This window comes from Mesoplodon mirus (genome assembly GCF_964341445.2).
Source record: "Mesoplodon mirus genome assembly, chromosome: 3".
Taxonomy (NCBI): Eukaryota; Metazoa; Chordata; class Mammalia; order Artiodactyla; family Ziphiidae; genus Mesoplodon; species Mesoplodon mirus.
This window is the reverse complement of record NC_138978.1, coordinates 54,401,798-54,421,858: the sequence shown is the minus strand read 5'-3', so window position 1 is coordinate 54,421,858 and position 20,061 is coordinate 54,401,798. Positions and strand designations below refer to the sequence as shown.

The following is a 20,061-nucleotide window of genomic DNA, read 5'->3' as shown; positions in this document are numbered from 1 at the left end:
AGACAAGAATGATAGTAGTAATTAAGAGTATCTTTCTCATGATTTTATTAGAAATACTGAAATAATAAAATAGGTAAAGCACTTGGTCTCGCTATTATTATTGTTGCTGTTATTATTGACAAGGATGCTACATTTGCCTAGTGGAAAATCCAGAGAAAGAGTTTTACTTATTTTCCACCCCCAAGGATTTGAAGAGGTTTTGAGAATTATGTCTTCAGTTTGGAAGACTGCCCGTGGATCAAATGCAATGCCTGAGATGATGGTGAAAATCATTGGAAGTAAACATTTTCGATACCTTGTGGAGAAGCCAAAGATGTAAGTTTACTATTTGAAAAATACCTGTTTTGCTTGGATGATAATGAAGTTTTTTCTTTAATCCAGAAATTTACATTTTAAAAATGCTGTCCGTGGAAAATTAAGTCATTAAGATGAAACAGTAAAAGTAAAATAGTGTTGATAATTTCTATGCACAGTGTTTTCATAAAGCTTTTATCTTTGTAATTCCCCACACTCCTTAATTACTTGGGCTGATTTTCCAAATAGATGGGAAATATAAGCATTGAGACATTTATAAATATTAATGGAGTATTGCTGCTTCTTCTCATCAGGTTTGTAATCTACCACATTAGTAATTTTTGGGGGGTGGGGAGGGAGAGGGGAAGGTTGTTAATCAAACTGTTATGAATTAAAGGAGTGGGCTTGGTAATGAGTCATAAATTGTAAGAGTTTCACTTACTTTTCTTCATAATCCATATTCCTCCAATAGGGGCTTCTCAGAACATAACTAAGAGGGCTTTCTTCCTCTAAACTCATCACAGTCACACTTGAAGGGGGACACTCATGTATCGCTAAAATTCTCTAGATGTTTGGCACAGACAAGTATGACCAGTTCTTCCTTCAAGAGTTTTGGTGGTTTGCATAAGAAAAAGAAGATACTATCCCTGCCTTTCATCTAGTAGACATTCCATAAATAGCAGTTAATAATTACTTTCCCTCCTAAAATGATTTCGTTAGTTCTTTCCTCTATTTCAGAAACCCACAGACCAAAAAAATAGAGAAACACAAAGATCTAACCTCATTGAACATAGGTTCAGAAAGCAGTGGACACCAAACCTGGCTATCATCAGAATCACCTGGAGAGTCCTTAAAAATAAAGATGTAGGGTTCAACCCAAGACCCATTAAATCAGAATCCCTGAAGATGAGGCCATGAGGACTACTGTTATGTAGTATAGGCTTTAGAAGGGCAAATGGGCTTTACCTCCCCACCAATCAGTATGGTTGCCCCAAGGGATTCCAAAATGAGTACTGTAATCAATTAGTAATGTCTGTCATGGTACAGGAAGTGAGCTTTGCAACACGTGAGTCATACATTTGAGATCCCTACAGACCTGAGAGATGTGAGTTTGAATCCTGGCTCTGTGCCTTCCTAGACTTTTGACATTGAGAAAGTGAATGAACATCTCTGGCCTCAGATTCTATCAAGTGGGGATAAAATCCATCTATCTAGTAGGGTTGTTGTGAGGATCAAATGAGAAAAAGTATGCAAAACATCTTTCCAGTGCCTAGAAGTATATTCAATGTGCTTAATAAATGGTTCTGCTATTATTATTGAGGCAAATCTTTCCATGGATACAAGACATTAAGTAAAAAATCAAATCTCTTTCTATGAAACACTTGGCATCCCTTTTATATTCTATGCCAGGTTATCTCTGTTTTGTAGATGAAGAAACTAAGATACTGTGATAAGTGATTATTTCAAGATCTGCTGATCTTGACAAATCCCAGTTATTGTCCAGAAAAGTAAATAAGATCAGTTGGAATGCCTTGCTCAATTCTCCTTCTACCTGGAAGACTGCTATTCTACTAATTTCCATTCCTCTTTGAGGTTGTTTGTTTAACCCCTTCATCCTCAACCCCTTCCTTTTTCCAGGGGTATCAGAGTCTAATACGTTCCTAATGGGGGTGGGAGGTAGGGGAAGCATCCTTGTCCTTTTAAAGTAGAGAAAAATTCCATCTGTCTTATAAGAAGGTACCTGTATTTATTTCTCTTTATTCTTTAAACTTTAGATTCAGGAAATAAGAGTACATTACATCAACTACATTAATTGGAAATAAAAGACACAGTTCTCTTTCTTCTATGACACAGACAATAAAACAATTGGTTTTTTTAATATTAAGATAAGTTTTCTGTTTCTGTTTCTGTTTCTATGGACTTGATATTACTGTTGCTGGAATGACATAGGACAGTTAACAAGCTTTCCTAAAATATTCTTGTATGGTTCAAAAATAAATAACTCTCAAGAGGCTGAGTTAAAGACAGACCCACCACTACCATGCCTTCGCATGTTCCAAAGTCTGACTCTAAAAAACATTTTAGTCATGCTACATCTACACCTTTCAGCCAGGGCCTCAAGAAGGTGTTTTCTTTGGGGTAAATCAGTTGAGCCCATAAGTAAAAAATGTACATAAGAAACATAAGTAAAAGCCAAAAGAGGAAGAAGTCTCTATAAGGAAAATCTGGATTAAAAAAACATTACAAATTAATAATGGATGGAAAAATAGAACTATTCTCATGTAACCACATTTAGTTCAGATTTCTTATAGGATGTGTGGAAAAGATGGATAGTATATCAGTCAGAGAAGTGACCTTCAAGGTACAAGTCAGTCTATTAGTTTGCTAGGGCTGCTGAATGAAAATGCCATAAACTGGGTAGTTTAGACCAACAGAAATGTATTGTCTCACAGTTCTGGAGATGTGTCAGCCAAAACCAAGGTGTCGGCAGAGCCCTGCTCCTTCTGAGGTTCCCAGGAAGGATCCTTCTGTTCCAGGTCTCTCTCCTTGTCTCTCCCTATATATGTGTCTGTGTACAGATTTCCTCTTTTCATAAGGGCACCAGTCAGTTGGCTTATAACTCTACTACTCTAGCATGGCCTCATCTTAACTAATTACATCTGCAGTCACCCTATTTCCAAATAAGGTCACATTCTGAGATACTGGGGTTAGGACTTCAACATATGAATTGGGGGGGAGGCACATAACCCATAACAACCAGTCTCCCATTTTACAGATGAGGTGAGACAACTGAGGCCTCAGTGAACTTAAAGTCAGGCCACTTATTAAGAATTAAGACTGGAATAGCACTCCCTCCATCTGTTTTTAGTTTAGCCTGGACAGTTACTAACAGGAGATGAACGGAAAATACTCAATGCCTACTTAGAATATATATTTTTCACAAAAAAGATCAAGGTACAGGCTTAAAGAGTAAAACAGGTGTCCCTCAGTTTGTGCCACCATCGTTTTCCTCATATATCCCTACACCAGCCTTCCAACCCTGCTTCCCGCCTCTAATCTCATTCTCTCATTCACTCTCTGAATCCTTGTTCCTCAAAGGGTAGTCTATGGACCATCAATGTCAACCTCACCCGGGATTCTGTTAGAAATGCAGACTCTGAGGCCCCTCTCCAGCCATACTGAGTCAGAATCTGCACTGTTGTCAATTCCCAGGTGAGGCCTATGCAACATTCGTGTTTGAGAAGCCCAGTTCTCAAGTATAGCCAGCACCATCTTTTTAAAACGCAAATCTAATGAAGTGCCACCATCACCAGCCTCAGATTTGCCTGCCTCCCTCCCCCTGTGGGCTCCCATAGCATTCGTAGGGATTATTGCACTCTGACAATTTCCTATGCATTTCTGTGTTCCCCTCATTTACCTGTAAATTCTATGTGTACAACTGTACCCTCAGCACTGAGTGCAAAGTCTTGTACGTATTGAAAGCCTAATAAATGAATTAGAGTACAATAGATGCCAAGAAAAGGAAAGATCTAGAAAGACAATTCTTAGCGCTTTAAATATAAGTCTAAAGGCCCATGATGCTAAAATAACACGAAGATATTACTATGGAACCCTGATGAGTTATCTGATAGCTGATCCAGAAGAACATATGCCAGTTGACTTGAGACAAATATCTTATTTTCTAAAAAGAGATAAAAGTTGGTAATGAAATCACAGAACTTGAGGCTTGTGGACAATCCCTGGCAAAATTACAGACCAAAGAATTAAGTATATTAGATGTGAGAACAAAACACAAAGGTGATGGTCACTAAGGGTTGGTGTATGTTGACTAAAAAACAGAGCATGTTAAACTGACCGCATTCTCTTTATTGATGAGGTTACTGCAGTGCAGATGAAGGGAATCATAAAGCACAGTTAATTGGTTAATTTCAGTGAGTCATTAGGCACATTTTTCTCACAAAGACTTGAAATAAGGCAGAGAATTCTGGACTGAATAATATTAAGACAGGCGACATACCAACTTGGTAGTGACTGAACAATGGATGTAAACACAATGTGTTGGAGGTGGAGAGGTTGAGAGGATTTATGTGTGACCCTGTTCTTAGTCAACATTTTTTGAAATCCTCAACTGAAGGAAGATAGACAAATCACTTTAGTAAACAGGTAGGTAGTAGAATGCTGGGAAGACTTGGCAGGAAAATGAGTGAAAACCAGCAAGGTAAAATCAAGAGAAATATATGTAAAGTATGTTTTTAGATAAGGGTACATGTAAGAGATTATATAGAATAAATGTTTGGTTTTACTTGCTGTGAAGTAGTAGAATACATACTGGTCTCTGAGAATTCCCTGGCGGTCCACTGGTTAGGACTCTGTGCCTTCACTGCCAAGGGCCCGGGTTCGATTCCTGGTTGGGGAACTAAGATCCCAAAAGCTGTGCGGTGCAGCCAAAAAAATTAAAAATGAAAAAAAAATTTAAATTAAAAAAAAGAATACATACTGGTCTCTGCTCCCACCCAGCTCCTGGTATGGAGCCCCTAAAACTCTCACAATTTCCTAAGAGATAAGAGCACTAGGAGTATCATTTGTTCTACTATTTAATCTTTGACCCTAGTTCCTGACACAAAGCTCCTAAAGCCCTAAGAATTTCCTGAGTGATAAGGTGTCTTTTGTTCTAATGAGGATACTCTTGGTGGGATCCTGGGTGGCTCCAGGATGGAGGTTGGTCACAAGAAAGACCAAGCCATGATTAAAAGCTTGGAACTTTCAGCCCCTGACACCACCCTATCCTCCTAGAGGGAAGTGAAGCTGGAAACAGAGTGAATGATTGATCATAACTACATGAGCAAGCCTCCTAAAAATCCCAAAAGTATGGGGTTCAGAGAGCATCTAGGCTGCTGAACACATCTATGTGCTGGGAGGGTGTTATGTCTGTAGAATGCATGGAAGTCCCATGCCCTTCCTCACATACTTTGCCCTCTGCATCTCTTCCATCTGGCTCTCCCTGAGTTGTATCCTTTTACAGTAAACCAGTCATCTAGCGAGTAAATGGTTTTCCTGAGCTCTGTGAGACACACTAGCAAATTCATCAAACCTGAGGAGGGAATTATGGGAACCCTAATTTATAGCCACCCTGTCAGAAATATAGGTAACAACCTGGACTTGTGACTGACACCTGAAGGGGGCAGGGCAGTCTTGTGTGACTGAGCCCTTAACCTGTGGCATCAGTGCTAATTCCAGGTAGATAGTGTCAGAACGGAATTGAAATGTAGGACCCTCAGCTGATGTCAAAGAACTGCTTGGAGTGGGGAAAACCCACACATATTTGATGACCAGTAGTGTGTGGTAGTAGTAGAGAGTAGAGTGGAGGACAAAATGGAGGGTTTTCCCCTGTACACTTGGGTTTGAGCTCAGCATGAGCCAAAGGTGTCCAGATAGAGGAATGGTGGGTGGGGCAGGAGGCAGGCATCATACTCAGAACTAGACCTGTCACCTGGGAGTACTATGCTTCATCCTGGATGCAACATTTTAGGAGGGATCCTGGCACACTAAAGGTGCAAGCACTAAAGGGATGGCATTATGGAAGCTCCAGGGTGTGACATGTGGCCTAGGGGAACATTTAAAGAATCTGGGAATTGAGTTGTTAAATAAAAGAGGAATTGGGTCCCTTTCAAGAAACTCCTGTGAGTAGAGATGCTTCTGGTGAATAAAGTTGGACTCTATAGTTCCTTCCCATGCCAAGAATCAATGACCCAAAGCATTTTATTCCATAGTTACATTGCTGTTGGTATAGAACTTCTAAGCACAGGGGAAGTTGACTCTGAGATTTTATGGGAAAGAATAGCAAATATTTGTAATAATGTACATTGATGTTTAGAGCCAATAAATATAAAATTCTTTATTTTTCCACATGACTCTCATGGAGCCCATATTCTGTCACTTTTTAATCCCTCAAAGCCCTTCACATTAATACAATATTTTTGAGTTTCTTGAACTCTTTTAAAGTGTTAATGTTAACAGTTTTAGAAATTAATACATATATGGAATTGACATCTTTTCAGTTAACAAACAGTAATTTAGTACTTGCTGAGTGTCAAGCCTTAGGGACACAACAGGTTACCTAAAATTCTAGTGATGGGAGACATACAACAAACAGGTAAACAATGACCATTCGAGTGAGGATAGTGCAATGAGGAAAAATAGAGGAGGGTCATAAGGGTATATGGAATCACAAGGAATGTTCCCAGAAGGTGTCTCTAAGCAAATGGCATTTAACTGAGACTATGTAGAGATGAGTCAGAACCACCCAATGAGACTTATCCATGGTTAGCTGTCAGTGGGCTGGCTAAGACTAGCCCAACTCTATCCCAGTGGGTGTGGCTCACCAGATTCCAACTTTCCATAAAACTAGTAGTTTCTTCTTCCCTCTCCTGCCCCAGAAGAAGAGGCTGCAACTTCCCACAGACCCCAAGTTCTCCAGATATTGGACATTTGGCTTTCCCCAACAACTGCTACAAATAGCACCTAAGTTGTGCATCTGGAGTCTAAGCAGATTTTTTTGGTACTAGGTCGCCTTACGCCTGCTTCATACAAAAGTGCCAAAGTGTCACTTCCCAGGAGCACAACACCCAGAGATCAGGGCAGCTGCGTAGCTGCTGATTTTCCACCCATGAGAGTCAGTCTGTACCAAGTGACACCACAGGTGTTCATCACCATCCTCGTGCCTTCACAGTTCTACACAGAGTGTAAACTATGCATATAGCTGAGAAAAGAGCATTCTGGGCAGAGGGAACAGCCAATAGGAATCCTCTTGGTGTGTTTAAGGAGGAGCAAGGAAGCTAGAGTTGGTGGAGCTAGTGAACAAGGGGAGGGGCGTAGGAAATGAGATCAGGGAGGCCCTAGGGGCTCAGATCATGGGCCATGTGGTCCCTGGTAGGAACTCTGGATTTGTTCTATGTAGAATGGGAAGACATTGGAAAATTGAGAGCAGTGGAGGACACAATCGAATTTATGCTTTCTAAAGGATGGTTCTGGCTGCTGAGTGGAGTATAAACTGGAAGAAGCATGAGTAAAATGAGAGAGACCATTTAGGGAGTCATTATGGTAATCCAGGCAGGAGATGGTAGCAATAATCAATTATAGTCCCTACATAAAGCCTGGATAAACTTTGTGATTTAAAAATTCAAATACCTACTTATTCTTTTTTTTAAAGAAATAACTAATTGTAATACTTTATCTTTGTTTATTGTATTTCTTGCTATATAATCTACATATTACCTTACTATCCATGAACTCAATCTGTCCCTAAAACAGAACGATATCAGGGCACAAACAATTGTCTATGTTTTCACAAGTTCAAAGAAAGGAATATGCTAAAATCATACTCCTCCTATGCCCTTTCCACTGTTTTTTTTTTCTTTTTTATTAACCTCCTACAATAGGTTTTAAGTTATTATTATTATTCTAGACACTGTGAGAAGTAAAAAGGATCATGAGATACTGTTTGGGACATATGCCTCCAGCCCAAGACATAGACATAGAGCTTTAAATTAGAGTATAGCGCTTTATGTGAGTAAATGTCAAATCAATGGTATAAAAAACAGGTGGCCATTGATCTTAAATCTTGAGACTGTGAGGTAAAAGTTGTTACTTTACCATTTGAAATCCTACACTTCCAAAAATATAATAGATAGTAAAAGGCAAAAACAAAACACTATTTACAACATATATGACAGGAAAAAATTAATCCTCTTAATGTATAAAGAGCCCTTTCAAATCAATAGGGAAAAGATGATCACCCCTGTTTCAAAAACTCGCAAAAGATCTAGACAGGCAATTCACAAAAGAAGAAATAAAAATGAACACTAGATATATATGTATGGTTGGGGCAGTGGGGGGGGGAATTAACCTGAGTGGTAATGAAAGAAGTTTAAACAACAGTGAGATATTATTTTCTACCAATCAAATTGGAAATATTTTTATAATGGAAATACCCAGGTTGACAAGAGTTTAGGGAAAAGAGTACTCATATGCTATTGTTTTTTAGGTATACTTATAAAAAGCCTTAAAAGTGTATGTATTTTGGCATCAAATCACCACCTGTGGATCGATTCTGAGGAAATAATTATGGGTGGATATAATGGTTTGGTTTCAAAAATGTACACAAGCATATACAAGTCTGGGTCCAGTAGGAAACAGATTGCATAACTCAAATTAGGATGATTCAAGGAGGATTTGTTTACAAGAGTAAAAGAATTCCAAGATATAGTACAGGAATCATGAGCTAGCAGCTGCAAGGTCTGCAGAGATAGGAAAAGGGGAATGTTATTGAGATGGAAGCATTCTGTAACTCAGGCCACCTGGAGAAAAGTAGTGACCTTTGGGCAGAAGACACAAGTAGCTTGAGACACTCTTGCAGGGAGAACGAATTTCCTGCCAGGGCCAGAATCAGAAGACATGGGAGCTGACCAGCTGATCGGTCCACAAAGGTCAGCTTCTCAGAGTGGATGAGGATGCAAGGAAGTCGGAGAAAAGGAAAATGTCCAGGAGAGAAGCAAGATTTAAACGAGTAAAAATTTGAGAACAGTAAATGTTCCCAAATAATAGAGGACTAGTTAAATAAACTCTTGTATATCTATACAATGAAATACTATCTAGACACTTTAAATGTTCTTGTGGATACATAAACATTGATGCGTAAGGTATCCACATTATATTGTCAACTGGAAAAATTTTAAAAGATCACAAAACTGTATAATCCTAGTTTGGTTTAAGAGCAAAACAAAACATAAGTTCTTGTATACGTACAGGGAAACTTTCTATAAAGAGATAACATAATACCTTGCCACATATAGTTTAACCACTTATAATTTTGAGAAAGCACAGATTTATTTTTATGCAGTACACTTTTTTTAGGACTTTATTTTTTACAGCAGTTTTAAGTTCACAGCAAAATTGAAAGGAAGGTATAGAGACATCCCATATACCTCCTGCCTCCACACATGCATAGTTTTCCCCATTATCAACATCCCTCACCACAGTGGTGCATTGGTTATAATTGATGAACCTACACTGACACATAATAATCATCGAAAGTCCATGGTTTACCTTAAAGTTCACTCTTGGTGTTGTACATTCTATGGGTTTGGATAAATGTATAATGGCATGCATTCACCATTATAGTATCAGACAGAGTATTATTGCCCTAAAAATCCTGTGCTCTGCCTATTCATTCCTCCCCTCCTTTCCTATAATACACTTTTCAAATCCATGGTCTCTTTACATACCACTGATTTAGTTCAATCTAATTAAACAAAACCCCTATAGCAATCATTATTGCTCCTTGTTCCCATAGACCCTGCGGATGTATCCAGAACATGTTACAGAGAGAGAAGAACTGTAGGAGCCGTTCGAGGATCTCAGAGCACGGATGGAAAACCTGGCTCAGAGCTGTACCTTAAAGCACGGAGATAATTGATGAAGAGGCCAGGCAGTTGCACAATTATCTTGCTTAGAAACAGGGGAGAATGCAAGTACAAAGAACATTCAATTTCAAGCCTATAGTTGAAATTGTTGGCTCAAAGATTTAAAAACAGCACAGTCTGCACAGCTCCTGGGTATAATTCACCTGAGGACACTTTGATACAACAATGTTTGGGGGTTTTTTTTCTGTTAAATTAAGGAATGTGATTCCAAAGAATTGTGCTTTATCAGAGCAGATTTTAAATATGAATTAATCTTTTTTTTTAAGTGGGTGATTTCTATAACTTATATTTACTATTATTAGTAAATAACAAGGTGGTGGGAGAGATTACATGAACTCTGTCTTTTTATCTGTTTAAATAGATTTTCCTCAGTTCCTATGAACTGTGAAATGTTGATCCTTCAAACTTTAGTTTTACCTATCAAAAAAAGAAAGTTTGGGGACCCAAAGGAAAGAGCACCCCTTCTGTACCTGGGTGATGAGAAAGGTGTTGATAAAGGAGATAGCACTTTAACTTAGGACTAAAATAAAATTACCATTTGTCATGGGCTGACTGGGAACCCAGGTTCGGTGCTAAATATTTTATACATCTTATCTTGATAAGTATTATTTTTCTAATCTCACAGATGAGAAACTGAAAATTAGAGATGTGAAATAACATCAAAATCACACAAGTTATATTTGGGGTTAGGACTCAAAACCAGGTTTCTTGGACATATAGCTCACGTCCTTAGCCACTGCCTGAAATTATTTGTACATTTTGCACAACTATGGAAAAGACCTTCCTTTTTCATTGTCTATGCCATTGTTTCTCAAACTTCAGTGTACATCTGAGGTGTTTGATAAGAATATAAGTTTTCTTGTACCGCTTTCAGAAATTCTGATTTAATAAGTTCAGAGTGACCCAAGCTTCTATCTTATTATCCAGCACCCTACACAATTCTTACCCGCCTCAGGTGGTCTGAAGTTCAATCACTGTCTTTTTCTCCAAGAACAAGCCCTTCATTCTATCTGGAATATTCTCCCACCTCTTACTTTCTCTTTCACCTGCTATGTCATAAATCAATTCCTTCATGGAGTCATTTCCACTCCTCTTAAGCAGATTTGGTTTGACAACCCTCTGTGATTCTATATCTCTTTTTTACTTACTCTATTTTTTCAATTATCACATTGTATTATAATTTTCTGTTTAAATGTCTGCTTTTCTCGCTTAACTGTGAGATCTTTGAAGACAACACAGCCTGAAGACAGTGAGTGGATTGGATGCTCACTGCAACCCTGACTAAGAAGGTAATAATGCATAGCTAAAAAACAAGTAAAATAGAAGAAAACACCCATGGTGTAAATGTGCCTAATGCTGTAGAATTGGATTTACATGTAAAAAGAAGGTTTCAGAAGAGTAGGTATGTTGGGATATCATCTTCTGTGAGTTAATTTATCTGAAGAAAATGAAAACACTAATTTGAAAAGATATGTGCATACCAATGTTCATAGCAGCATTATTTATAGTAACCAAGATATGGAAGCAACCTAAGTGTTCATCAACAGATGAATGGATAAAGAACATTATATATGCAATGGAATATTACTTAGCTGTAAAAAAGAATGAAATTTTGCCATTTATGACAACATGGATGGGCCTGGATGCTTAGTGAAATAAGTCAGACAGAGAAAAACAAATACTGTATGTTTTCACTTATATGAGGAAGCTAAAGAATAAAACAAATGAATATAACAAGACAGAAAGGGACTCGCAGTTACAGAGAATAGACCCGGTGGTTGCCAGAGGGGAGGGGGGTTGGGGGAGGAGCAAATGGGTGAAGGGGACTAAGAGGTACAAACAACTAGGTATAAAACATGTATAAGATGTACAGCACAGGGAATATAGCCAACATTTTATAATAATTTTATATGGAGTAAAATCTATAATGATAGTGAATTATTGCACTGTACACCAGAAACTCATATAACATTGTGAGTCAACTATACCTCAATTAAAAAAGAAAAGAAAACATTGGGGGGGGGAGTAAATCATACCAAAGAACAATTGGTGATTGAGCTGGTTACTAATTTTGCAGCCAAAATGACCCCAATTTGAGAAACTATTCTCATTCTGTAAAGTAGTATAGTGCAAAATGCCATGAAAAATACACTTTGGTTATTTTCATTGTTGTCAGAATGTGGTTCAATGCTATGAAGAGAGATGTGGGATACTTTGGAAATAACTTTGGGGATGTTATGAATCCCTTGTCCCTGGAAAGGTACAAACCAAAGCTGAAGGATGGCCACTTGGGTGTTCTGAGAGGGACTTTATAAACCTAGGTTGGAAGATGGACTAGGTACTTCTATATACATTATTTTTTATTAACATTTTAAAAGAGAATCAAAATCCTCTTGTTTAACAGTAGCCAGTTTGTTTATTATGGGTATGAAGTTGAGGAGAAATGTGGAGGAAGGAGTACACACTTTGGAGCCATACAGACCTGGGTCTGAGCCCTAGATCTCTACTTATTATCAGTTTATCAATGAGCAATTTACTTAATCTCTCTGATGATTTTTTTTCTCATCTGTACAATGATGATCATAATGCCTACTTTTCAGGATTATTAGAATAACATGAAATAATTTATGTGAACTTATACACAGTGGCTGACACATAGAAATAAGCATTTAGGACATGTTAGCTAGCATAATTACAATGACAAAGAAATAATTTGGGCATGGGCTTGGGAATTAATATACTTTAAAAATATTTCTGAAGACTAAACATCAATGATAATAGTATATGGATGGCTCCAGGGAGTAAACAAAAAAAAAAAAAAAAGAAGAGGAAAAAACCCTCACACTTCATCACAACATCATTTGCTACATTAGCACAGGCTTTACGTTTCAGCTTCCCCATGGAGTTTGGTGAGATTTTCAGCTGCAGTCCCCTCCGAGTCCCACTTTATTTTTTATTTTGTTGTTGTCTTTTTAAAAGAGAAAAGTCTGGTTGTGCCGATTATCTGTTATTACTTCCAAACAAGAACATGCTTTCATTTACTGAAATTAGATCCCCATTCACTGTGTTGGCACACTCCGGGCTGTCTTCTCCAGAGGGTTTGAGGCCTGTTAGATGGTACGCAGTTGGAAATTGGCAGCACTGAGCCTCTGCCAAGGCTGGCAGACCTTTAAGATGGCATCTGGTGACCTTTCTGCTGAGCCCCCTGGGTCCTCCATTTGCAAGTTGATGTTCTCACGAGGGGTGTAATCCAAATCAAATGTGAGATCTGGTGAGATGGAGTTTCATGGGAGGTGGGGCCAGTGTGGGATCTGTACATTGCTTTGGGCAGACGATGCTACTAGACACCCTTGCAATGTTTCTTTCTAATCCTGAGACTCTGAGTTCTACAAAAGGGTGGCACTAAAGGGCTGATTTGCAGGAAGAGCCTAGTGTGAGAAAGGGAACAATTGGACAGTTTTCTCCTCATTTATTTATCATCCAGCATTACTGTCATCCTTCCTAATTGCCATAGTTCCCAGATGACACTAAACCCTTCACAGCATCCCTGAGAGCAGCAGCTGAGGTTAGCAGTACATATGAGGAAGCTAGCTGTGTCTTGCTTCCTAGACAGTATTGATGACATTTTTTTCCTTCCTTTGAAATGGCAAATTTCTATTTTCAATACTGCAGGTAGATAGCACACAACCCTAGAAGAAAGAAATGTGGGTTTGTGAACAACATAACTGCAAACGCCTGTTGACGAATTGTGCTAATAGAAGACACATGCCATTTCTCAGCTAGGGAGTCTTTCTCATAATTTTAAAGTGCTATGTATATTGTTTGATTAAAAAAAAGAAAAACAGCTTTTACTTCAAACAGAGTTAACAGGTCATTTTTGATTTTACATCTACTGTGGCTGTTTTAACAGGCAGTTACACTTCACATTTCTCAGACAATTCTGTCCTGAGACTGCCCACAAAATGATTTTGAAGGTGATTAAAGCAAAGATGATTCATCCCCCTTGCCTTCATCCAGAAGAGTTAACTGTCTGCCCCATGACCATTTTGCTTTTTAATCCTGCACTTCCTGCATGCCTCATCCTCTAATTTCTGTTCCTCACATATTCCCTAACTTCCATGGATCCTTTCCTGACTCGGAACAATCAAGGTGCAATCAAGAAGACTTAGACCCGAGTTTACAGGCTCTTTGGTGGAGCTAATACCAGACTCCAGGAGGGCTCATGCCAAGGAGTACTTCCCAGAACTTCTGCTGCCAGTGTCCTTGTCCCAGCAGTAAGCCACAGTCACATCCACCTCTACAGGAGACCCTCCAACACTAGCAGGAGAGGGGATTAAGAGAGCTGCTTAAAGGAGCTCCAGAGGTGGGCGCGAGCCGTGGCTAACAGCGCGGACCTCAGAGACGGGCATGAGATGCTAAGACTGCTGCTGCCGCCACCAAGAAGGCTGTGTGCGAGCACAGGTCACTATCCACACCTCCCTTCTGGGGAGTCTGTGCAGCCCACCATTGCAAGGGTCCCGGGATCCAGGGACAACTTCCTCAGGAGAACGCACGGTGTGCCTCTGGCTAGTGCAACATAACATGGCCTCTGCCACCGCAGGCTCGCCCCGCATCATGCGCCTCCCTGCCACGGGTCTGAGTGAGCCAGAGCCCCCGAATCAGTGGCTCCTTTAACCCCATCCTGTCTGAGAGAAGAACAGATGCCCTCAGGCGACCTACACGCAGAGGCGGGGCCAAATCCAAAGCTGAGCCCCGGGAGCTGTGCGAAAAAAGAAGAGAAAGTAAAATCTCTCCCAGCAGCCTCAGGAGCAGCAAATTAAATCTCCACAATCAACTTGATGAACCCTGCATCTGGGGAATACCTGAATACACAACGAATCATCCCAAATTGAGGAGGTGGATTTTGAGAGCAAGATTTATTATTTTTTCCTCTTTTCCTCTTTTTGTGAGTGTGTATGTGTATGCTTCTGTGTGAGATTTTGTCTATATAGCTTTGCTTTCACCATTTGTCCTAGGGTTCTACCCATCCGTTTTGTTTTTTTTTTTACGCTTTAAAAATTTTTTTTCTTAAGAATTATTTTTATTATAATAACTTTATTTTATCTTACTTTACTTTATTTTATCCTCCTTCTTTCTTTCTACTTTTTCCCCCTTTTATTCTGAGCCGTGTGGATGAAAGGCTCTTGGTGCTGCAGCCAGGAGCCAGTGCAGTACCTCTCAGGTGGGAGAGCCAACTTCAGGACACTGGTCCACAAGAGACATCCCAGCTCCACATAATATCGAACGGTGAAAATCTCCCAGAGATCTCCATCTCAACACCTACTCCCAGCTTCACTCAACAACGAGCAAGCTACAGTGCTGGACACCCTATGCCAAACAACTAGCATGACAGGAACACAACCCCACCCATTAGCAGAGAGGCTGCCTAAAATCATAATAACTCCACAGACAACCCAAAACACACCACCAGACGTGGGCCCACCAGAAAGACAAGACCCAGCCTCATCCACCAGAACACAGGCACTAGTCCCCTCCACCAGGAAGCCTAAACAACCCACTGAACCAACTTTAGCTACTGGGGACAGACACCAAAAACAACAGGAACTACGAATCTGTAGCCTGCAAAAAGGGGACCCCAAACACAGTAAGATAAGCAAAATGAGAAGACAGAAAAACACACAGCAGGAGAAGGAGCAAGATAAAAACCCACCAGATGTAACAAATGAAGAGGAAATAGGCACTCTCCCTGAAAAAGAATTCAGAATAATGAGAGTAAAGATGATCCACAATCTTGGAAATAGAATAGAGAAAATGCAAGAAACTTTTAACAAGGTCCTAAAAGAACTAAAGAGGAAACAAGCAATGATGAACACCACAATAAATGAAATTAAAAATACTCTAGAAGGGATCAATAGCAGAATAACTGAGGCAGAAGAACGGATAAGTGACCTGGAAGATAAAATAGTGGAAATAACTACTGCAGAGCAGAATAAAGAAAAAAGAATGAAAAGAACTGAGGACAGTCTCAGAGACCTCTGGGACAACATTAAATGCACCAACATTCAAACCATAGTGGTTCCAGAAGAAGAAGAGAAAAAGAAAAGGAATGAGAAAATATTTGAAGAGATTATAGTTGCAAACTCCCCTAATATGGGAAAGGAAATAGTTAATCAAGTCCAGGAAGCACAGAGAGTCCCATGCAGGGTAAATCCAAGGAGAAACATGCCAAGACATATATGAATCAGACTATCAAAAATTAAATACAAAGAAAACATATTAAAAGCAGCAAGGGAAAAACAACAAATAACACACAAGAGAATCCCCATAAGGTGAACAGCTGATCTATCAGCAGAAACTCTGCAAGCCAGAAGGGACTGACAGGACATATTTAAATTGATGAAGGAGAAAAACCTACAACCAAGATTACTCTATCCAGAAAGGATCTTATTCAGATTTGATGGAGAAATTAAAACCTTTACAGACAAGCAAAAGCTGAGAGAGTTCAGCACCACCAAACCAGCTTTACAACAGCTGCTAAAGGACCTTCTCTAGGCAAAAAAACACATGAGAAGGAAAAGACCTACAATAACAAACCCAAAACAATTAAGAAAATGGGAATAGGAACATACATATTGATAATTACCTGAAATGTAAATGGATTAAATACTCTGACCAAAAGACACAGACTGCTGAAGGATACAAAAACAAGACCCATATATATGCTGTCTACAAGAGACCCACTTCAGACCTAGGGAAACATACAGACTGAAAGTGAGGGCATGGAAAAAGATATTCCATGCAAATGGAAACCAAAAGAAAGCTGGAGTAGTAATTCTCATATCAGAAAAAATAGACTTTAAAATAAAGACTATTAGAAGAGACAAAGAAGGACACTACATAATGATCAAGGGATCGATCCAAAAAGAATATATAAAAATTGTAAATATTTATGAACCCAACATAGGAACACCTCAATACATAAGGCAAATATTAATAGCTGTAAAATGGGAAATCGACAGTAACACATTCATAGTAGGGGACTTTAACACCCCACTTTCACCAATGGACAGATCATCCAAAATGAAAATAAATAAGGAAACACAAGCTTTAAATGATACATTAAACAAGATGGACTTAATTGATATTTATAGGACATTCCATCCAAAAACAACAGAATACACATTTTTCTCAAGTGCTCATGGAATATTCTCCAGGATAGATTATATCTTGGGTCACAAATCAAGCCTTGGTAAATTTAAGAAAATTGAAATTGTATCAAGTATCTTTTCCGACCACAACGCTATGAGACTAGATACCAATTACAGGAAAAGATATGTAAAAAATACAAACACATGGAGGCTAAACAATACACTACTTAATAACAAAATGATCACTGAAGAAATCAAAGAGGAAATCAAAAAACACCTAGAAACACATAAGAATGGAGACATGATGACCAAAACCTATGAGATGCAGCAAAAGCAGTTCTAAGAGGGAAGTTTATAGCAATACAATCCTACTTTAAGAAACAGGAAATATCTCGAATAAACAATCTAACCTTGCACCTAAAGCAATTAGAGAAAGAAGAACAACAAAAAAAAAACCCAAAGATAGCAGAGGGAAAGAAATCATAAAGATCACATCAGAAATAAATGAAAAGGAAATGAAGGAAATGATAGCAAAGATCAGTAAAACTAAAAACTGGTTCTTTGAGAAGATAAACAAAATTGATAAAACATTATCCAGACTCATCAAGAAAAAAAGGGAGAAGACTCAAATCAATACAATTAGAAATGAAAAAGTAGAAGTAACAAGTGACACTGCAGAAATACAAAAGATCATGAGAGATAACTACAAGCAACTCTATGCCAATGAAATGAACAACCTGGAAGAAACGGACAAATTCTTAGAAATGCACAACCTGCCAAGACTGAATCAGGAAGAAATAGAAAATATGAACAGACCAATCACAAGCACTGAAATTGAAACTGTGATTAAAAATCTTCCAACAAACAAAAGCCCAGGACCAGATGGCTTCACAGGCGAATTCTATCAAACATTTAGAGAAGAGCTAAGACCTATCCTTCTCAAACTCTTCCAAAATATAGCAGAGGGAGGAACACTCCCAAACTCATTCTACGAGGCCACCATCACCTTGATACCAAAACCAGACAAGGATGTCACAAAGAAAGAAAACTACAGGCCAATATCACTGATGGACATAGATGCAAAAATCCTCACCAAAATACTAGCAAACAGAATCCAACAGCACATTAAGAGGATCATACACCATGATCAGGTGGGGTTTATTCCAGGAATGCAAGGATTCTTCAATATATGCAAATCAATCAACGTGATACACCATATTAACAAATTGAAGGAGAAAAACCATATGATCATCTCAATAGATGCAGAGAAAGCTTTCGACAAAATTCAACACCCATTTATGGTAAAAACCCTCCAGAGAGTACGCATAGACGGAACATTCCTCAACATAATAAAGGCCATATATGACAAACCCATAGCCAACATTGTCCTCAATGGTGAAAAACTGAAAGCATGTCCACTGAGTTCAGGAACAAGACAAGGTTGCCCACTCTCACCACTTTTATTCAACATAGTTTTGGAAGTTTTAGCCACAGAAATCAGAGAAGAAAAGGAAATAAAAGGAATCCAAACCAGAAAAGAAAAAGTAAAGCTGTCACTGTTTACAGATGACATGGTACTATACAAAGAGAATCCTAAAGATGCTACCAGAAAACTACTAGAGCTAATCAATGAATTTGGTAAAGTAGCAGGATACAAAATTAATGCACAGAAATCTCTGGCATTCTTGTACACTAATGATGAAAAATCTGAACGTGAAATCAAGAAAACACTCCCATTTACCATTGCAACAAAAAGAATAAAATATCTAGGAATAAACCTACCTAAGGAGACAAAAGACCTGTATGTAGAAAATTATAAGACACTGATGAAAGAAATTAAGATGATACAAATAGATGGAGAGATATACCATGTTCTTGGATTTGAAGAAACAACATTGTGAAAATGACTATACTACCCAAAGCAATCTACAGATTCAATGCAATCCCTATCAAACTACCACTGGCATTTTTCACAGAACTAGAACAAAGAATTTCACAATTTGTATGGAAACACAAAAGACCCTGAATAGCCAAAGCAATCTTGAGAAGCAAAAACGGAGCTGGAAGAATCAGGCTCCCTGACTTCAGACTATACTACAAAGCTACAGTAATCAAGACAGTATGGTACTGGCACAAAAACAGAAATATAGTTAAATGGAACAGGATAGAAAGCCCAGAGATAAACCCATGCACATATGGTCACCTTATCTTTGATAAAGGAGGCAGGAATGTACAATGGAGGAGGACAGCCTCTTCAATAAGTGGTGCTAGGAAAACTAGACAGATACATGTAAAACTATGAGATTAGAACACAAAAATAAGCTCAAAATGGATTAAAGACCTAAATGTAAGGCCAGAAACTATCAAACTCTTAGAGAAAAATATAGGCAGAACACTCTATGACATAACTCACAGCAAGATCCTTTTTGACCCACCTCCTAGAGAAATGGAAATAAAAACAAAAATAAACAAATGGATCTAATGAAACTTCAAAGTTTTTGCACAGCAAAGGAAACCATAAACAAGATGAAAAGACAACCCTCAGAATGGGAGAAAATATTTGCACATGAAGCAACTGACAAAGGATTAATTTCCAAAATATACAAGAAGCTCATGCAGCTCAATAATAAAAAAACAAACAACCCAATCCAAAAATGGGCAGAAGACCTAAATAGACATTTCTCCACAGAAGATATACAGACTGCCAACAAACACATGAAAGAATGCTCAACGTCATTAATTATTAGAGAAATGCAAATCAAAACTACAATGAGATATCATCTCACACCAGTCAGAATGGCCATCATCAAAAAATCTAGAAACAAATGCTGGAGAGGGTGTGGAGAAAAGGGAACACTCTTGCACTGCTGGTGGGAATGTGAATTGGTACAGCCACTTTGGAGAACAGTATGGAAGTTCCTTAAAAAACTATAAATAGAACTACCATATGACCCAGCAATCCCACTACTGGGTATATACCCTGAGAAAACCATAATTCAAAAAGGTTCATGTACCAAAATGTTCATTGCAGCTCTATTTACAGTAGCCAGAAGATGGAAACAACCTAAGTGTCCATAATCAGATGAATGGATAAAGAAGATGTGGCACATATATACGGTGGAATATTACTCAACCAT

General features: G+C 38.6%; 1 protein-coding gene across 1 annotated transcript in view; it reads left to right on the top strand.

The window, feature by feature from the left end:
- Positions 1-208: 208 nt before the first annotated feature.
- Positions 209-20,061, top strand: part of LOC309799133 (uncharacterized protein C1orf87) — a gene marked incomplete at both ends in the record, with an annotated part of 88,865 nt that continues 69,012 nt past the window's right edge. The window contains 1 exon segment of the mRNA XM_082612139.1: positions 209-315. Within this exon segment, the coding sequence (XP_082468265.1) occupies positions 209-315 (107 nt within the window).